Genomic DNA, 21,939 nt, shown 5'->3' with positions numbered 1-21,939 from the left:
TTTCAGCTCCGCAGTGTGACAGCCCCCTGTATATACATAATTAATGATGTGGGGGTGCAGTATGGCCCCAGAGACTGATATAGGGGCAGCGCATCGCTTGCACACAGCCGTCCGCTCGTATTATTTCCATATTATTCCATTATAATTCACATTATTCTGATTTTATCCTGTCATTGTGGCAGCGTTCGGTTTCCTCACTCTGATGGTTGCGGTACGTGGAGCTGCAGGCTGTATTTCAGGCTCAGGACTTTTTGCCCTATAGTAACCCCGGACTCTGCTGACAATCCCATTGCAGCAGCCGGCTGGTTAATGCTATTTGTAGGGGAAATCTGCAGATATTATCAGCCGTGTGCGTCGTATCATCTGTATCATCGCCATTCGGATGTGCCCTAGTTTATCACCTAATCCCCAGCAGACAATGGAGGCGGCCGCCCGGCAGGTGCATTGCAGTGGAGGTGCAGCGCCCATCACCGGCATCTCTCCCCGGTTACTCTTGGACATTGCACTACAGTAACCCCGCATCGGATCCAGGCTGAATACACCGGCCGCTGATTGGCTGACGCCTGCCTTGTTGCTAAGAGGGAAGCAGGATTGTGCAGCGCTCTGGCTCAGTGCATAAGTATACACACCCGATGTAATGCTGCTGCCTTCACATGCCTGCCTGCAGCACAACAAGAGATGTAGCAGAGCTGAGCCACAAAAACCTAGGGAAAAAATGACCAAATCTCCTGCAGTAAGTAAATAGTAATAGTGCATACTGTATAAGTAACATAAGGGCTTAGCTGCCACCATGACAAGGTGACCCAAATGAAGACAGTCCCTAACTCTAGTAATGACATGATGACCCCAAACAGGACGGTCCCTAACTCTAGTAATGACAAGGTGACACCAATCAGCATGGTCCCTAACTCTAGTAATGACAAGGTGACCCAAATGAAGACAGTCCCTAACTCTAGTAATGACAAGGTGACCCCAAACAGGACGGTCCCTAACTCTAGTAATGACAAGGTGACCCCAAACAGGACGGTCCCTAACTCTAGTAATGACAAGGTGACCCCAAACAGGACGGTCCCTAACTCTAGTAATGACATGGTGACCCCAAACAGGACGGTCCCTAACTCTAGTAATGACAAGGTGACCCCAAACAGGACGGTCCCTAACTCTAGTAATAACAAGGTGACCCCAAGCAGGACGGTCCCTAACTCTAGTAATGACAAGGTGACACCAATCAGCATGGTCCCTAACTCTAGTAATAACAAGGTGACCCAAATGAAGACAGTCCCTAACTCTAGTAATGACAAGGTGACCCCAAACAGGACGGTCCCTAACTCTAGTAATAACAAGGTGACACCAAGCAGGACGGTCCCTAACTCTAGTAATAACAAGGTGACCCCAAGCAGGACGGTCCCTAACTCTAGTAATAACAAGGTGACACCAATCAGGACGGTCCCTAACTCTAGTAATGACAAGGTGACCCAAATGAAGACAGTCCCTAACTCTAGTAATAACAAGGTGTCCCCAAGCAGGACGGTCCCTAACTCTAGTAATAACAAGGTGACCCCAAGCAGGACGGTCCCTAACTCTAGTAATAACAAGGTGTCCCCAAGCAGGACGGTCCCTAACTCTAGTAATAACAAGGTGACCCCAAGCAGGACGGTCCCTAACTCTAGTAATGACAAGGTGACCCCAAACAGGACGGTCCCTAACTCTAGTAATAACAAGGTGACCCCAAGCAGGACGGTCCCTAACTCTAGTAATGACAAGGTGACCCCAAACAGGACGGTCCCTAACTCTAGTAATGACAAGGTGACCCCAAACAGGACGGTCCCTAACTCTAGTAATGACAAGGTGACCCAAACAGGATGGTCCCTAACTCTAGTAATGACAAGGTGACCCCAAGCAGGACGGTCCCTAACTCTAGTAATGACAAGGTGACCCCAAACAGGACGGTCCCTAACTCTAGTAATAACAAGGTGACCCCAAGCAGGACGGTCCCTAACTCTAGTAATGACAAGGTGACTCCAATCAGCACGGTCCCTAACTCTAGTAATGACAAGGTGACCCCAAACAGGACGGTCACTAACTCTAGTAATGAAAAGGTGACCCAAACAGGATGGTCCCTAACTCTAGTAATGACAAGGTGACCCCAAGCAGGACGGTCCCTAACTCTAGTAATGACAAGGTGACCCCAAGCAGGACGGTCCCTAACTCTAGTAATGACAAGGTGACCCCAAACAGGACGGTCCCTAACTCTAGTAATGACAAGGTGACCCCAAACAGGACGGTCCCTAACTCTAGTAATAACAAGGTGACCCCAAGCAGGACGGTCCCTAACTCTAGTAATGACAAGGTGACCCCAAACAGGACGGTCCCTAACTCTAGTAATGACAAGGTGACCCCAAACAGGACGGTCACTAACTCTAGTAATGACAAAGTGTCCCCAATCAGGACGGTCCCTAACTCTAGTAATGACAAGGTGACCCCAAACAGGATGGTCCCTAACTCTAGTAATGACAAGGTGACCCCAAGCAGGACGGTCCCTAACTCTAGTAATGACAAGGTGACCCCAAACAGGATGGTCCCTAACTCTAGTAATAACAAGGTGACCCCAAGCAGGACGGTAACTAACTCTAGTAATGACAAGGTGACTCCAATCAGCACGGTCCCTAACTCTAGTAATGACAAGGTGACCCCAAACAGGATGGTCCCTAACTCTAGTAATAACAAGGTGACCCCAAGCAGGACGGTCCCTAACTCTAGTAATGACAAGGTGACTCCAATCAGCACGGTCCCTAACTCTAGTAATGACATGGTGACCCCAAACAGGATGGTCCCTAACTCTAGTAATAACAAGGTGACCCCAAGCAGGACGGTCCCTAACTCTAGTAATGACAAGGTGACTCCAAGCAGGACGGTCCCTCACTCTAGTAATGACAAGGTGACTCCAAGCAGGACGGTCCCTAACTCTAGTAATGACAAGGTGACCCCAAGCAGGACGGTCCCTAACTCTAGTAATGACAAGGTGACCCCAAACAGGACGGTCACTAACTCTAGTAATGACAAAGTGTCCCCAATCAGGACGGTCCCTAACTCTAGTAATGACAAGGTGACCCCAATCAGGACGGTCCCTAACTCTAGTAATGACAAGGTGACCCCAAGCAGGACGGTCCCTAACTCTAGTAATGACAAGGTGACCCCAAACAGGATGGTCCCTAACTCTAGTAATGACAAGGTGACCCCAAGCAGGACGGTCCCTAACTCTAGTAATGACAAGGTGTCCCCAATCAGGACGGTCTCTAACTATAGTAATGACAAGGTGACCCCAAGCAGGACGGTCCCTAACTCTAGTAATGACAAGGTGACCCCAAACAGGACGGTCACTAACTCTAGTAATGACAAAGTGTCCCCAATCAGGACGGTCCCTAACTCTAGTAATGACAAGGTGACCCCAAACAGGACGGTCCCTAACTCTAGTAATGACAAGGTGACCCCAAGCAGGACGGTCCCTAACTCTAGTAATGACAAGGTGTCCCCAATCAGGACGGTCTCTAACGCTAGTAATGACAAGGTGACCCCAAGCAGGACGGTCCCTAACTCTAGTAATGACAAGGTGACCCCAAACAGGACGGTCACTAACTCTAGTAATGACAAAGTGTCCCCAATCAGGACGGTCCCTAACTCTAGTAATGACAAGGTGACCCCAAGCAGGACGGTCCCTAACTCTAGTAATGACAAGGTGACCCCAAGCAGGACGGTCACTAACTCTAGTAATGACAAGGTGACCCCAAGCAGGACGGTCCCTAACTCTAGTAATGACAAGGTGACCCCAAGCAGGACGGTCCCTAACTCTAGTAATGACAAGGTGACCCCAAGCAGGACGGTCCCTAACTCTAGTAATGACAAGGTGACCCCAAGCAGGACGGTCACTAACTCTAGTAATGACAAGGTGTCCCCAATCAGGACGGTCCCTAACTCTAGTAATGACAAGGTGACCCCAAGCAGGACGGTCCCTAACTCTAGTAATGACAAGGTGACCCCAAGCAGGACGGTCCCTAACTCTAGTAATGACAAGGTGACCCCAAGCAGGACGGTCCCTAACTCTAGTAATGACAAGGTGACCCCAAGCAGGACGGTCCCTAACTCTAGTAATAACAAGGTGACCCCAAGCAGGACGGTCCCTAACTCTAGTAATGACAAGGTGACACCAATCAGCACGGTCCCTAACTCTAGTACTGACAAGGTGACCCCAAACAGGATGGTCCCTAACTCTAGTAATAACAAGGTGACCCCAAGCAGGACGGTCCCTAACTCTAGTAATGACAAGGTGACACCAATCAGGACGGTCTCTAACTCTAGCAACGACAAGGTGTCCCCAATCAGGACTGTCCCTAACTCTGTCCCTAACTAGTAAAAGCAAGGTGTCCCCAATCAGGATGGTCCCTAACTATAGTAACAACAAGGTGACCCCCCAATGAGGACTGGAGAGGTGCAAACTTTTAAGGATTTTCTCCATATTGGTGTGAACAGAGAACGTCAGATTTTGCAGTTTTTGGGAAGGCTGTGTTGGCCGTCTTGTCTCATATTAAAAATAGAGTAAAATATTGCAGTCTTTCTGTGGCCGCACACTGCCACCTGCCTGCTCGACGCTTTCCAGCTCGTACCATGATGTCATCACTGCATCGGGCTCAGGATGAAAATGTGCCAGGATAAGCAGAAAGAGACAATCACTGGCCAATATACTGGAACAGAATTTGGAGGTAAACGAGAGTGTGACCATTCACTGGCAGCAAGCAGAGATATTGGAAATGATGACAAATCGACACACAAACTGTATTAGAAAACTATGATAGTAAGTTTGATTGAAGTAACAATGTAACGGCAGTGCAGAAGTGAGAGTTGTACAAGTTGTCACTAAGGCTAATCATATCGGGGGCCCTCACTCTTCCGGGGTCCTATAGAAGTCACATCTATGTTGTCTCTTCCTACAGTCAGGGGAGAGCTCTCTGCTAAGATTGTACTCTGCAATGTTTGGGATGTGACCTCAGGGGAGCAGAATACTAACTTTTGTCTTATGTTCCATATATACAGTATATGGCATGTTTTCAGGCTATGATAATCCAGTCCCAAATAGTGCACATAACACCCTTCATCACATCTATAATGAGTACAGACCCCTAGATCAAACAAATATGGACCCCAGACCAGAAACCCCAAATTAATACAGATCCCAGACGATAAACCTTAACAAAAAGTTACTAAAAGGTTAAGACTCTATTTTAGACCACTAGGCAAATGCAGCCACCGACTAGACCCTGTAAACACCTTCAGTTATCAGGCCAAGGTGCCTAAACAATTACAGACCCTCAATTTGACCCTCTTAATACAGACTCCAGGCTGAAGCACTGAAGAAATGCAGACCCCCGACCAAACCCTCTAAATACAGACCCTAGGCTGGACACCTAAAAAAATACAGAACACAGATCAGACCTCCTAAACAAATTCCAACCTCAGACCAGATCCCTAAACAAATACCAAGCCCAGATTAAGCACCGTACACAAATACAGAACCAAGACTAAAAGCCCAAACAAATACAGATCCCAGGCCAATCCTCATAATCAAGTACAGATCACTGACCAGATCCTCTAAATATATACAGACCTGAGAGCAGACCCCTAAACAAATACCAAGCCCAGATGAAACATATTACACAAATACAGAACCAAGACTAAAAGCCCAAACAAATACAGATCCCAGGCCAATCACCATAAACAGATACAGACCACAGATCAGATCCCTTAAATATACACAGACCCGAGACCAGACCCCTAAACAAATACCAAGCCCAGGTGAAACACATTACATAAATACAGAACCCAGATCAGATGTCCAAACAAATAAAGATCCCAGGCCAATCCTCATAATCAAGTACAGATCACTGACCAGATCCTCTAAATATACACAGACCCGAGACCAGACCCCTAAACAAATACCAAGCCCAGATGAAACATATTACACAAATACAGAACCAAGACTAAAAGCCCAAACAAATACAGATCCCAGGTCAATCCTCATAATCAAGTACAGATCACTGACCAGATCCTCTAAATATACACAGACCCGAGACCAGACCCCTAAACAAATACCAAGCCCAGGTGAAACACATTACATAAATACAGAACCCAGATCAGATGTCCAAACAAATACAGATCCCAGGCCAATCACCATAAACAGATACAGACCACAGATCAGATCCCTTAAATATACACAGACCCGAGACCAGACCCCTAAACAAATACTAAGCCCAGGTGAAACACATTACACAAATACAGAACCAAGACTAGTTGCTCAAACAAATACCAATCCAAGGCCAATCCCCATAAACAAGTACGGACCGCAGACCAGGTTCCCCAAATATATACAGACCCCAGATTAGAACCTCTAAATAACTGCAGACACTCCAGAGCCTGTGAACTAATATAGACCCTGAATTTCCGTTAGTACAGACCCCAGACTTCACAATACAGACGCTGGACCAGATGGAACCTTTTTTTGTGATCTCAAATAGTTAAAAAATTTGACCGGCTTCAAGTTTTTCTGTAAAGCCGACAGAATTCATGGAGTCATCATCTGTTGTTCCTGAAACTAGAAAGACCGGTTTAAATCCTACCGTATCAGGACGTGTTCGGCGGGGGGATCGCAGCATGCAGCACTATACAATGCACCCTGCATCATAGATAGGTTGGGCAAAGTAATAGTTCTCCAAGCTTCTGTCAGTCATTCCTTTGATGGCTGATAACAGAGAATAATAGATTGTATATGGTTCAATTTACTAATCAGCTTTGAATTTTTGTGGGTTTTTTTTTACGTTTAATCGCCCCTTTGCTGGGCTCTTTGTAACCCAGTGCAAAGGATCGGTTTTCTGCCCTCACCCTAAAATACTCTAATGGGGGCAAAGTGGCATGTTGGTGCCCCCTACCCGCTTTGGCAAGTGCCTTTTACCCTAGCCAGACAGCGGCGCTGATTAATAGATCATCATCTAAGATAATTTATGGCTTATGAATGTATTCAAGAATATTCCAGTTCACTGACAGCAAGCAGTGCCCTTTAGATGACGCAAAAAGTGGATTGGAAAGTTGCAAAAGTTTTCGACTTCCAATGATTAATTACATTTAACTTGAAAACAGCTTTAAGCGGCTTCTGCCCATTTTACCGTTCCTTTTAGGCTGTGTGCCCACATAGCGTTTTTTAAGCGTTTCTGCAGCGCTTTTAGACAAGCGACTCTGCTGCAGAAACACATAAGAAAAGCATCCAATGGTTTTTAATGAAAAATGCACATGTTGTGCCAATGGTGCGATTTTAACCGCTGCGGAAACGCTTAGCCATTAAAAACTCAGCATGTTCATTACTTTTGCGGAATCGCACGCGATTCCACATACCATCAATTATATGGGCAAAAACGCTTAGGAAAATGCATGCAAAAATGCTTGACAAACACTTACAAAAGCGCGTCAAAAACCGCATGCGTTTTCCCAGGAGCAGGGTGTGCGATTCCGCTCAGGTTTATTCTGCTTCAGAATCGCTACGTGGGCACATAGCCTAAGGCTTCTCACTGCCGCTAATCACAAACTAATGTCTCATTCATATTAAACAAAGACGGAATAAAATATTCAACATTTTTCTCACTGAACCCGTTTACCACTGACCCACTTAAATATAAAACCATTTTTTTTACATTTCTCTCCCATGTGAAAACATTTTCATTCTTTTATTTTCTACTTTAGGAATCAAGGAAGGGTCCAAATATTACTCACTAAGATCTCTCACAGATGTGCAATAGTCACAGCTGTAGAGGGATACAACACTTGTTATCTGCAGTCACCACTAGAGGGAGCTCACTACATGCAGATTTATATAACCACCACTAGAGGGAGCTCACTACATACAGATTATACAGACACCACTAGGGGGAGCTCACTATATACAGATTATATAGTCACCACTAGGGGGAGCTCACTATATACAGATCTACACAGCCACCACTAGGGGGAGCTCACTACATACAGATTATACAGCCACCACTAGGGGGAGCTCACTATATACAGATTATACAGCCACCACTAGAGGACGCTGTCACGCCACCTGTCACACCGCTCCCAACTGGGGGCGGGACCCCGGGTTCGTCTTCACCACTTCCGGTGCCGCGGCCTCTCCGAGGGTCCCGTTGGGTGCGCACGCGCACCTTTGACTCCTAGCTCCGTGGTTGCGCTATGTTTCAGTGCACACGCGCGCTCTCCTCTGCTCTGTCTCCAGGCTTGTCCTCTCTATGGTAGTGGAGGACATGACCCGGAAGTCCTAGTGATCATGTGCTATATCAGGCTGCCTCTTCCTGTGGGAGGTGCCTGATTATTGTGCTTCCTGGCTTGGTCTGCCTTGTCCTTGCCTAGAGGGAGCTCACTACATACAGATTTATACAGCCACCACTAGAGGGAACTCACTACATTCAGATTTATACAGCCACCACTAGAGGGAGCTCACTACATACAGATCTCTACAGCCACCACTAGAGGGAGCTCACTACATACAGATTTATACAGCCACTACTAGATGGAGCTCACTACATACAGATTTATACAGTCACCACTAGAGGGAGCTCACTACATACAGATTTATACAGCCACCACTAGAGGGAACGCACTACATACAGATTTATACAGCCACCACTAGAGGGAGCTCACTACATACAGATCTATACAGCCACCACTAGAGGGAGCTCACTACATACAGATTTATACAGCCACCACTAGAGGGAGCTCACTACATACAGATTTATACAGCCACCACTAGAGGGAGCTCACTACGTACAGATTTATACAGTCACCACTAGAGGGAGCTCACTACATACAGATTTATACAGCCACCACTAGAGGGAACGCACTACATACAGATCTATACAGCCACCACTAGAGGGAGCTCACTACATACAGATTTATACAGTCACCACTAGAGGGAGCTCACTACATACAGATCTATACAGCCACCACTAGAGGGAGCTCACCACATACAGATCTATACAGCCACCACTAGAGGGAGCACACTACATACAGATTTATACAGCCACCACTAGAGGGAGCTCACTACATACAGATTTATACAGTCACCACTAGAGCGAGCTCACTACATACAGATCTATACAGCCACCACTAGAGCGAGCTCACTACATACAGATTTATACAGTCACCACTAGAGGGAGCTCACTACATACAGATTTATACAGCCACCACTAGAGGGAACGCACTACATACAGATTTATACAGCCACCATTAGAGGGAGCTCACTACATACAGATCTATACAGCCACCACTAGAGGGAGCTCACTACATACAGATTTATACAGCCACCACTAGAGGGAGCTCACTACATACAGATTTATACAGTCACCACTAGAGGGAGCTCACTACATACAGATCTATACAGCCACCACTAGAGGGAGCTCACCAGATACAGATCTATACAGCCACCCCTAGAGGGAGCTCACTACAAATGGATTCATACTAATGGTGCTAAAGTCAATATGAGCTTCCCCTATTAGTGATGACTGGAAAACTTTGGAAGTAGAGGCCAATGTGAAGCAAATGCTGCCATTCAATAAATTATGGGGTTTTCTACATTTAGCTAAATAAATGTCATTCATCATATGTTGAAAAATTCCTCAGTTTTGTAATACACTCTGCACTTCAATTTCTGAACATTTTCATTAATCTGTGCTTGCTGTCAATGAACGGGAACATTTTTAATTATATAAATATAGGGGCAAAAAAAATGTGTCCTGACTTGGTTTTGCTGCAGCAGATTGTGCGTACTAGACTTTCAGGACAAGTGTCATCCATCTCTGCAGGTAAACGCATTCACTGACAGCAAGCAGAAAGCTTATAAATGTGGAGGAATTTATTCCTAACCTATATTAGAAAGATGGAAAACTCTTTAGGGAAGGTCATTAGTCTGCTGATTGTGAGAAGCAGGGATCATGCAGAGCAAGCGGGCATCACCTGTGTGTTCCGGCCACATAGCCTATCCTTCAGTTCTCAGTTATTAGAGGGGATTCACTATTCAAGACCCTCATCTACTAATGGGAGTAAAATGAGTCTACTAAGGACCGGCAAGCCCAGACATTATATAGACGTAATTACAAACATTGAGGTCAGGTGTAATACCTCATTTTTCCACTGGAGGTGCTGCAGGAAAAAGGAGCACTTACAGCTGATCATTGGAGATCCTAGAAAAAGGACATCTGATCAGTGGGGAACCATCCAACCGAAAAGGAGACCTAAGATAGCTCCAAAAATGTTATCATTTCGGGGTGGAGTTCGCTTTTAAGTTCTAGTCCACAACAGTTTTTAAATGTAAATTGCAGGAAAGTTTTCTTTTTTTTCTATCTTTCATTTTCGTATTGAATAACAGCTCGGCTTTGAGGCTGATATTAATCATTCATACAGGAAACAGATTCTCAGTACATGTTAGAGAGTGACATTTTACAGTGAAAGAACAGAAAAAGAAGGAGCTCATTATAAAGTGTCAGGAGGATCTGAACATGCCTCGGGCCCTCGTCCCTCTATACCCACAATGCCTCACTTCTCTCCTGGCACTTACAGGATTGTTAGTGTAGACACCCTGCAAAATGTTCTGTGTGGTCATGAAATCTATCTATTATCTATCTATCTATCTATCTATTATATTTTATCTATCTATCTATTATCTATTTATTAACTATTTATTGTCTATCTATTTTTTTTATCTATCTATCTATCTATCTATCTTTTATCTATCTATCTATCTATCTATCTATCTATTATCTATCTATCTATTATCTATCTGTCTATTATCTATCTATCTATCTATCTATCTTCTATCTATTATCTATCTATCTATCTATCTATTATCTATCTATCTATTATCTATATGTCTATTATCTATCTATTATCTATCTATCTATCTATCTATCTATCTATCTATCTATCATTCCTCAGTACAATGTGACACTTTCCTTCTCCTGATAGAAGCTCAGATATGACCTGATCTGTGTTGTGTAATTGCTGCTCGTCCTCATATAACTTGCTTGCTGTATCCAGTTCTCGGGGTCCATGGGCCGGGTCTAATGGATGGGCCGTGATAGATCGGTGACCTACATTGTCCTCTCCAATCAATACTGGACACGACCCTGTAGTAATAGCCGAGGTCTGCTGTGTCTATTGATCACTTAATGTACAATGGAAAATAGAAACATAAGGAGGATTAGGCTGCTGGGGTGTAGAGTGCGAGGTGCGGGGTGTAGAGTGCGAGGTGCGGGGTGTAGAGTGCGAGGTGCGGGGTGTAGAGTGCGAGGTGCGGGGTGTAGAGTGCGAGGTGCAGGGTGCGAGGTGCAGGGTGTGAGGTGCAGGGTGTGAGGTGCAGGGTGCGAGGTGCAGGGTGTAGAGTGCGAGGTGCAGGGTGTGAGGTGCAGGGAGTGAGGTGCAGTGGGTGAGGTGCAGGGTGAGGGTGTCTAACCTCTTGTCCCCCACTCCCCGGTGTATAACCTTTGGTCCCTCGCCCCGGATGTATAGCCTGCAGCCCCTCACCCCCAGTGTATAACCTCTGGCCCTCCGCCGTGCCATCTGGCTTTACTACCATGTGACAGATCGTCCGGTGGTGTAGAGATCCCTGATACCAGCGCCGTCCTGGAATAGGACCCACCGGGGTAACAAGTCCGTTCATGACTTTTTTTCCTCCTGAATCTTCCCCCATCACCTGTGAGTGATATTACTGAGAAGTGGAAGAAATGGCAGCAACTCAGCCACGAAGTGGAGACCCCGTAATGTTACAGAGCGGGGGGCCGTGTGCTTTGGAGCGGAGAGCAGAAAAGTCACCAACGCTCTACTGACTCCATAACGGCAGAGTCCAGACCTCCTCTGGTATCAGCACAAGCACTGCGCCCCCGCCGGGAGCTTCATGGCCGAGCAGCTGCATGCAGCCGTACACCACCAAGCACAATGCCGAGTGTCGGATGGAGTGGTGTAAAGACGCCACCACTGGACTCTGGAGGAGACGTGTTCTGTGCAGTGACGGGTCACACTTCTCTGATGGAGGAGTCTGGGTTTGGTGATTCCGGGTGGACGTTACCCCCTGACTGCATTGTGCCCCCTGTACAAATGGGGAGGAGGATAATGCTATGGGCTGTTATCAGGGGGCGGCCGCGGTCTCTTAGTTCTGGTGTCTTAAGACTTTGTGGACAATTGTATCTTCAGCTTTGTGGGAACAGTTTGGGGAAGACCCTTTCCTGTTCCCCATGACTGTGCCCAGTGCACAAGGTCCATACAGACATGGGGGGAGAACATGAGGGGCCGCACAGAGCCCGGACCTCAGTCCCATCCAACAACTAGACCAGAGATTGTGACCCCCGACCTCCCCCCAACATCAGGGCCTGACCCCACAAATGATCTCCTGGATGAAAAGGTGAATATTCCCACAGACTCCTCCAAAATCTTGTAGAAATCCAGAAGAGCAGGAGCCGTTATATCTACAGTGGGGGAATTGAGCGGGTCCTGAGTTGAGACCCCCATACTTGTCCTCCCTACACCCTATAGTATGGACAGTTCTAGTTAATATGGGACAATAATATTAATAGATTATAGTAAGGATTTCTTACATTTTCTGGTAAATACAACTGGCAGTAATATTCCCTTGTGGAACTTTGGGAAGAGCGCCGCGGCGATCGCCCGGACACTGATGTCCTGTCTCAGATCCCACCGGAGATGAATGGAAACCATTTATTGCCTGAGAGAAGACGTGAAATTATCTCATTATTTTGTCTTGAGGTCAAACGGATAATGAGCGTACAATGGCGGATCATAAGCCGGCGACGCCGCGGAAATCCTGTACGGGGGGTTTATTAGGACAGATATTTGCCTCTTTCTGTGATGTGGACAATGGATATAGTGTAGCCGCTCAGACGGGAGCCGTTCCCTGTATCCCAGATTTCTATGTGGCCTGATTAATTATTAATTAATGTGAGAAAGGAGTCAACTGTTACACCACAGTGACTTATATGAAAGAGAAGGTGCCTTTAAGGATTGGTTGAAAATTAAAGGGGTTTGGGCAATCTTTAATTTTTAGGAGGTTCCCCGCTGATCACAAAGTGAGTTTCTGCTGAGACCACCAGCGATCAGTTGTAATCCATGGGGAAGCAAGTGTTACATTTCCCTGCAGTGCCCCCATAGGGCAAGTGAAGCACTACACAGTGTCCATTCACATCAATGGGCTGTCTATGTAATAGATGACAAGATGGGTCCTCCAGAGAGAATCTGCTCTCTGCTATAGGCAAAAAATCGACGATCCCCTTGTTACCTCACTTTCCTAATATAATGTATTAAAACAGGTTTCCTAAACCAGACAACCCCTTTAATTGAAGACAGTCCCTAATTCGGAACCTACATCTAATACTTAAAGTCATACATTTGCACCAAGACTGTTTTTCGCTCTGGAGGACCCACCACATCTGTGCATTACCTGGATAGCCCACTGATTTCAATGAACACGATGCAATACTTCGTCTTCCCTTTGGGGGAGCTGCAGAGAGAATAAAGCCTGGTGTTCTAGGTTCCTTAATAGATCAGAGCTGATCACTGCCGGAAAACACAACCGTATACTCTGTTATTTTCGTTAAATCCTTCCAGAAAAAGGATTTTTTTTATTTTTCATTTATTTTATGTTTTAATCATATTATAATACAGTCACACATTCAAAGCAAAATCGCAGAAGAAAAGGGAGTTTTTTAAAACGTTGCTACATTTTTGCCGAATTGTACTTTTGTCCCGCCCCCAAAGAATTATTGTTTGTACGAAATAATTTTTTTCCCCAAATTTGAGTTGTGTACGACACATTAATGGAACGTGTGATTGTTTACTCGAAAAAGTTGCAAAAAAGGTTAAACTTAAAGTGTTTTTTTATTTTGCTCAAAATTCAAGAATTTGGCAACAAAAAATGTTAAAGGATACAAACAAGAGGAAAAAAAAAGGAAAAAAGTTTTGCAGCAGTCTTATGTCATAGCATGGATATGGTAGACGTTACCCAAGTTTCGCCTGTTGCCTGCTTCATCAGGACATTTTTGATGGTTTTTAATTTTTTTGGTCCTCAGGTTATAAAACTTTGCTGAAAGGAATCTCTGGGAAATTTGGTTGTGGAGAACTTGTAGCAATAATGGGTCCATCGGGGGCTGGAAAGTCTACGCTGATGAACATACTAGCAGGATACAGGTCAGTAATCCGAAACAGATCATGAATAATGTAATTTTACCTAATATAATACAGAAGGTACAGGGGAGGCTGCATAATAAATGGGGGTCACGTATTTGGGGCCTTCATCTGTGGAGGTCTAAGCGTGCTCACGCACTATACAGACAACTACTGGGTTTCAATGGAAGCTATGCCATTCTTCATTTCACCTCTGGGGGCGCTGTAGAGAAAGTAAACATTTTCTGGCTAGCCTTTTTTTTTAGGGGTCTACGAGGCTGTGCCTGGTATTACAGTTTCAAGTCCCAGCAGGGACATCGTTGGTATGATTTTTTTTTCTGCTGTTTTCCAGAGAGACTGGCATGAAGGGAGAGATTCTCATCAATGGGCAGCCACGTGACTTGAGGACCTTCAGGAAAGTGTCCTGTTACATCATGCAGGATGACATGTTGCTGCCCCATCTAACTGTACAGGAGGCTATGATGGTAAGTTTAGCGGCACATCCTACATATACAATCACTCCATCTTATGCCGCTCCTGTGCTGAGGGTCACCTTATATTTAGCAGCCATAGAAAGTTCCAAAAACTCCAGAACCATCTTGTGGGCTAATCCTATTACCATTTGTTGACCAAAGATGATATCTATCTTGAAGAACTACTTTTCTTCATGTACCTTACTTATTTTGAGGGGTGCTGCTATGGGGACTGTTGCGCCCCCATATCCCAAAAAAGACAACTTCTATAGAACCAGACGTGAGCCAAAGGGGCATGTCATTTTTTTTAATTCTTATGCTTTTGAGCATTATAGTATCATATTATGACTGTTATACTCTTATTTTATATCCTCCATATTATATTGAATGGTGTTACTGTGAGGGTGATGTCAATATAGACAGTCCTTATATTACTCATGTATGAATTTTATTGTAGGTCTCTGCTCACCTGAAGCTACAAGAGAAAGACGAGGGACGGAGGGAAATGGTAAGTTACAGTATATATTGTATTCTTATCATATCCCACTAGCTCATACTTGACCATACTTCTAAAATGCCTGAGGGAGACTCCTGGAATAAAGGGGGAGACCTATGGACGCCAGGAAGAGTCAGCAAATCATGATAGACCTTCTGGCATTACTTTCAATAGCAGCAGAGACCAGCTCAGTAACAGGAGCAGAAAGCAGGGATGTGACTGGCAAGTGTGACGCCTGTGTCGGGGCATCATACCGTGTGTGGGGAAGGGGGACTATGGGGTCAACATACTGTGTAGGAAGGAATGTGAAGGTATAAAATTGTGTGTGGGGGACTATGGGGAAATCAGACTGTGTGGGACTGTGGGGATATCATACTCTGTAGGAGGTACTGTGGGGGCATCACACTGTGGATCAGATTGTGAGGGCATCATACAGTGTAGGAGAGACTGTGGGGTCATCAGATTGAGTGTGGAGGACTATGGAGCATCATACTGTTTGTGTGGGACTATCATACTGTGTAGGAGGTACTGTGGGGACATCACACTGTGGGTCAGACTGTGAGGGCATCATACTGTGTTGGAGGTACTGTGAGGGTATCACAGTGTGTGAGTCAGTCTGTGAGGGCATCATACAGTGTAGGAGAGACTGTGGGGTCATCCGATTGAGTGTGGAGGACTATGGAGCATCATACTGTTTGTGTGGGACTATCATACTGTGTAGGAGGTACTGTGGGGACATCACACTGTGGGTCAGACTGTGAGGGCATCATACTGTGTAGGAGGTACTGTGAGGGTATCACAGTGTGTGAGTCAGTCTGTGAGGGCATCATACTGGGTAGGTGAGACTGTGGTCATCATATTTTGTGTGTGGGACTTGGGGAGCATCATACTTTGTCTGGGAATGTTGCGGCATCAATCTGTGTTTGGGACTGTGAGGGCATACTGTGTAGGGGGGACTATGTGGACATCATATTGTGCATGGAGCATTTTGGGGGCATCAAATTGTGTGGGGTACTGTGGAGACACCATACTGTGCACGGGGACTGTAGGTTTATCATACTGTATGTGGAGGACTTTGGGAGTATCATATTGTATGAGGAACAGCAGTGGCACCATACTGTGTAGGGGGACTTTGGGGGCATTGTACTGTGTAGGGGGACCGTGGGGACGTCATACTGTGTAGGTAATTTGTGGGGTGAATCTTATGTCCTGTCAAACCTCCCCAATTCTTTTGAGTATCCGGTGACTCTGGGAGATTACTTTATTCAGGATGGTGGGGGAAAAGGGCGCGGAGAGGTGCGCCTCTTTCAAAGAGGAGTAAACTGACAATTGCTAATGGTTCCTCCTCCTCCTAGTTTTCTATTGGTTTCTCTGTTAAAGGATTATAAGCATATTGTTAAATGATGGTATATAACCGGGATATGTCATCACTTTTTGATTTGTAGGGTCCAAACTCTGGGATCTTACCGATTATAAAGTGGTATCACATCCTAGTGCTGCGCCATCACTTCAGGGGTAGGGATTCCCATTTTATGGCCTATCTGCTTTTACTAAACAATATTGAGACTTATAGACCAGATCATCCTAATCTTCCTGGTTCATTAGTAAAATAACCTGGATTACAATACTGCACCATCTATTGAGACGTATAGAACCGATCATCCTGATCTTTCTGGTTTGCAGCTATAATGACAATACAAGAGTACTATGAGAGCTACTGGAACGTAGGGAACTGAACTTCCTTGTTCATAATTATAATGTAAGAATTGCCATATTCTAAAAACTTGCAAGACGGAAAAACTGATCAACATGGCAAGTTTGTTTGTTTTGATTTTCTTTAACATCCCTTTCATAGAATCATAGAATCGTAGAGTTGGAAGGGACCTCCTGGGCCATCTGGTCCAACCCCCTGCTCAAAGCAGGATTCGCTAAATCATCCCAGTCAGATGTCTGTCCAGCCTCTGTTTGAAGACTTCCATTGAAGGAGAACTCACCACTTCTCGTGGCAGCTTGTTCCACTCATTGATCACTCTAACTGTCAAAAAGTTTTTTCTAATATCTAATCTGTGTCTCCTCCCATTCAGTTTCATCCCATTGCTTCTAGTCTTTCCTTGTGCAAATGAGAATAAAGTTGATCCTTCTACAATGTGACAGCCCTTGAGATATTTGTAGACAGCTATTAAGTCTCCTCTCAGTCTTCTCTTTTGCAAACTAAACAATCCCAAATCCTGCAACCTTTCCTCATAAGACAGGGTTTGCAGACCGGTCACCATTCTGGTTGCTCTTTTCTGAACTTGCTCCAGTTTGTTGATGTCTTTTTTAAAATGTGGTGCCCAAAACTGGACACAATATTCCAGATGAGGTCTGACCAAAGAGGAGTAGAGGGAAATAATGACTTCATGTGATCTAGACTGTATGCTTCTGTTAATACATCCTAGAATTGCATTTGCCTTTTTTGCTGCTGCATCACACTGTTGACTCATATTCAGTCTGTGATCTATTAGTATACCCAAGTCTTTTTCACATGTGCTGTTGCTTAGCCCTATTACTCCCATTCTGTATATGCTTTTTTCATTTTTATTGCCCAGATGTAGTACTTTGCATTTTTCCCTGTTAAAAACCATTCTGTTAGTTGCTGCCCACTTCTCCAGTTTATTTACATCTTTTTGAATCCTCTCTCTCTCTTCTCTAGTATTAGCTATCCCTCCTAGCTTTGTGTCATCAGCAAATTTAATCAGTTTACCCTCAATTCCTTCATCTAAGTCGTTGATAAAGATGTTGAACAATACAGGACCCAGGACAGAGCCCTGTGGTACCCCACTTGAGACATTCTTCCAACTGGATGTGCAGCCATTTACGACCACTCTTTGGGTCCGATCACTAAGCCAGTTATGAATCCACCTAACAGTTGCCTTGTCCATTCCATACTTAGTCATTTTTTCAATAAGGATTGTATGAGATACTTTGTCAAATGCTTTGCTGAAGTCAAGATATACTATATCTACAGCATATCCTTGATCCACCCAATCAGTGATTCCATCATAGAAGGAAATTAAATTAGTCTGACATGACTTATTAGTTACAAACCCATGCTGACTATGTTTAATCACTTCATTCTTATCCAGGTACTGACATACATGTTGTTTAATAATTTGTTCAAAGATCTTTCCTGGTATAGAAGTCAGACTCACCGGCCTATAGTTGCCTGGGTCCACCTTCTTCCCCTTTTTGAAGATAGGAACAACATTTGCTCTTCTCCAGTCTTCTGGCACTTCTCCTGTTCTCCAAGAATTTTCAAAGATTATGGAGAGGGGTTCAAAAATTTCTTCTGCTATCTCCTTTAGTACTCTGGGGTGTAATTCATCTGGACCTGGAGACTTGAATTCATTTAGGTTAGCTAACTGTTTCCTCACTATCTTTCTGTTTATAGATATCCTGGATTCTTCTATTCCTTTAATAGGACAGTGAAGAACAGTTGGTGTTACATTTCCTTTCTGAGAGAAAACAGATGCAAAATAGGAATTTAAAAGTTCGGCCTTCTCAACATCCTGTCTTACCATTTCATCATTTTCATCCTGTAAAAATCCTATAGCATCTTTGACTTTTCTTTTACTTTTGACATATCCCCATAATCCTTTATTATTGCTTTAGACATCTCTTGCAAGCCTCAATTCATTGTCAGCTTTAGTTAATCTGATTTTTGCCCTGCAGGTTCTGCAGACAGCATTATATTCTTCTTTAGATATGCCTCCCTCTTTCCATTTTATAAACATTTAAATTTAATTTAATTTAAAGTGAATTTAACACAATGTAGCATTTAGATCTAACACCCCATTTCTTTAAATATTTCCTATCAGTTTTGTTTTCCTGAAAAAAATCCTTTGCAACAATGGTGTATGACAAAATGTTGCTTTCAGCCACCACTAGAGGGAGCTCAGAGGCTCTATAATGTCTACACAGTGTGCAGTAGGCTCCCTCTATTGGTGGTTGGAGGTATTAAGAATTTGCAATTCATTTTTTTGCTGTAGACTTGCAGCTTTGTGTCAGAAAAACAGAGGAGCGATAGATAAAGATATGCTAGATGTGAATGAATCAGTGTAAAAGTTTTATTTCAGGTAAGGGAGATCCTGACGGCACTGGGATTGTTGCCGTGTGCAGACACCAGGACTGGATGCCTCTCTGGGGGGCAAAGGAAACGTTTGGCGATTGCTCTAGAACTGGTGAACAATCCCCCAGTCATGTTCTTTGATGAACCCACCAGGTAGGTGCCTATATCAAATTTAGTGAAAAACTACACTTACGTATACTTGGAAAGTGGTCGACTTAAAGGGGCTGTCCAGAATTATAAAAACTGACTGCTTTCTTTAAGGAATGACCACCTCTGACCACGGGTTGCATCTGGTATTGTAATTCAGTCCCATTTAAGTCAATGGAGCTGAGCTGCAATACCACTCAGAGCCTATCGTCAAGGGTGGCGCTGTTTTTAAAAGAAAGCAGCAGAAAATGGTTGCAGCCAAGTCATCCTGTGGGGAGGAAATCACACACCGATGCAAACGGAGAAGTCCTGAGTCCCAATGACTACATTTATCCGATTTTGCGTTTTTCATTTATAATTCGATTGTGATTTTTTTTTTACATTTCACATCGACTTCTTACTCCGTCGAGGAGACTTGGCCGTGTTTGCCTGAGAACAGAGAAAACTTGTAATCTTTTAATCCATTAACTTTTAATTAAAGCAGTAATCATGAAAGTGGGTCAGAGGCGGCTCGGCGTGCTGCGGGTTGTATTATGGGCTTTTATTGCTTAGTCGGCTCTGGAGCGTGTTCTACATTTGTGGATTCAGGGCCGGATAAAGGTCTCTGGAAGCCTCGGTAAAAAATATATATACAGTATACAGGTGCGTCTCACAATATTAGAATATCATCAAAAAGTGAATTTATTTCAGTTCTTCAATACAAAAAGTGAATCTCCTATATTCTATAGAGTCATTACACACAGAGTGATCTATGTCACGTGTTTATTTCTGGTAATGTTGATGATTATGGCTTACAGCCAATGACAACCCAAAAGTCATTATTTCAGGAAATTAGAATACTTTATAATACCAGCTGGAAAAATGATTGTAAAATCCGAAATGTTGGTGTACAGAAATGTATGTTCAGTAAATGCACTCAGTACTTGGTCGGGGCTCCTTGTGCATCAATTACTGCATCAATGCGGCGTGGCATGGAGGCGATCAGCCTGTGGCAGTGCTGAGGGGTTATGGAAGCCCAGGTTGCTTTGATAGCAGCCTTCAGCTCGTCTGCATTGTTGGGTCTGGTGTCTCTCATCTTCCTCTTGACAATACTCCATAGATTCTCTATGGGGTTAAGGTCAGGCGAGTTTGCTGCCAATCGAGCCCAGTGATACTGTTGTGTGTACACCAGGTATTGGTACTTTTGGCAGTGTGGACAGGGGCCAAGTCCTGCTGGAGAATGACATTTCCATCTCCAAAAAGCTTGTCGGCAGAGGGAAGCATGAAGAGCTCTAAAACGTCCTGGTAGACGGCTGCGCTGACTTTGGTCTTGATAAAACACAGTGGACCTACACCAGCAGATGACATGGCTCCCCAAACCATCACTGATTGTGGACACTGTGATTTACGGATTAGGTAACAGTACTGTGGTTAAATAATACCGCAATACTGTGTAAGCCTGGTTTACACAGATACGGCTTATTATGTAATGTAGTATATTACCTTTATGTCACCTGCTTTGTGCATTTATTGGATTTATATATATATATATTATGATTTTTTTTATCTTTCCCTTTTTCTAGTGGACTGGACAGTTCTTCTTGTTTCCAGGTTGTCTCCTTAATGAAATCATTGGCGCAAGGCGGCCGGAATATAATCTGTACCATTCACCAGCCCAGTGCCAAACTGTTCGAGCTTTTTGATCAGGTGAGTTAATCACCTGAAATCACTGAAAAAAAAATTAATATGTGAAGTAGGAATTTATACCTCCCATGAGGAAATGGATTTAGCCAATCAGAGCTGGGTTCTTCCTATCGACCAGCCACTGAGGAGCCATAATATCTCCCTTTATGGTTCATACATCCCTTGTCAAGTGACATAGCTGTACAGTAAAAGCCCCCCTTTACCCTTAAAAACAGGGTTCCTTGATTTTGTATCTTTGTCTGTTAAACTAAGCAGGGAACCAATACAAGGAGCATTTGTTGATGGCGAACCTGACATCTCTATGTATTAGGACAGCTAATTCACTTTAATTGGAATTATGTAATACTTCATTTCACCTGTGGGGGTGCTGTGGGGAAATGAAACACTTGATCCTCTATAGATTGCAGCTGATGCTGACACCCTGCAGTCAGCTCATTATCTGGAGACCCTTGTAACAAAGTGGGATAGGCCAGAGTGAAGTTTTATCGATGGTCTTTTTTTTCTCCCGCCCCTCCCCCAACCCCCCAAACCCAAATAATTTACAGAACGGTTACGACTGATGATTAGTTTCTGGCATTAAATTCCCGGTAAATCTGCAGAACGGATAACATTACACGTTTCTCTCTCCTTTTCATCCACAGCTTTATGTACTAAGCCAGGGACAATGTATCTACCGTGGGAAAGTGGCAAATCTCGTTCCGTACTTGCGAGTTCTAGGATTAAACTGCCCGACCTATCACAACCCGGCCGACTTCAGTGAGTAAAATCTG

The 21,939-nt window shown here is 44.3% G+C and overlaps 1 protein-coding gene across 1 annotated transcript in view; it reads left to right on the top strand.

The window, feature by feature from the left end:
• Window positions 1-21,939, top strand: part of ABCG1 (ATP binding cassette subfamily G member 1) — a 63,476-nt gene that overhangs the window by 24,476 nt on the left and 17,061 nt on the right. Inside the window, exons 3-8 of the mRNA XM_073577203.1 lie at window positions 14,169-14,286; window positions 14,615-14,747; window positions 15,193-15,243; window positions 19,347-19,492; window positions 21,049-21,172; window positions 21,811-21,925. Coding sequence (XP_073433304.1) covers window positions 14,169-14,286; window positions 14,615-14,747; window positions 15,193-15,243; window positions 19,347-19,492; window positions 21,049-21,172; window positions 21,811-21,925 — 687 coding nt within the window. The remainder of the gene's footprint in view (window positions 1-14,168; window positions 14,287-14,614; window positions 14,748-15,192; window positions 15,244-19,346; window positions 19,493-21,048; window positions 21,173-21,810; window positions 21,926-21,939) is intronic.

The sequence above is a fragment of the Dendrobates tinctorius genome, unplaced genomic scaffold, assembly GCF_039654945.1.
Source record: "Dendrobates tinctorius isolate UK_male_01 unplaced genomic scaffold, ASM3965494v1 ptg000054l, whole genome shotgun sequence".
Lineage (NCBI taxonomy): Eukaryota > Metazoa > Chordata > Amphibia > Anura > Dendrobatidae > Dendrobates > Dendrobates tinctorius.
This window is presented reverse-complemented; position numbering and strand designations above follow the sequence as displayed.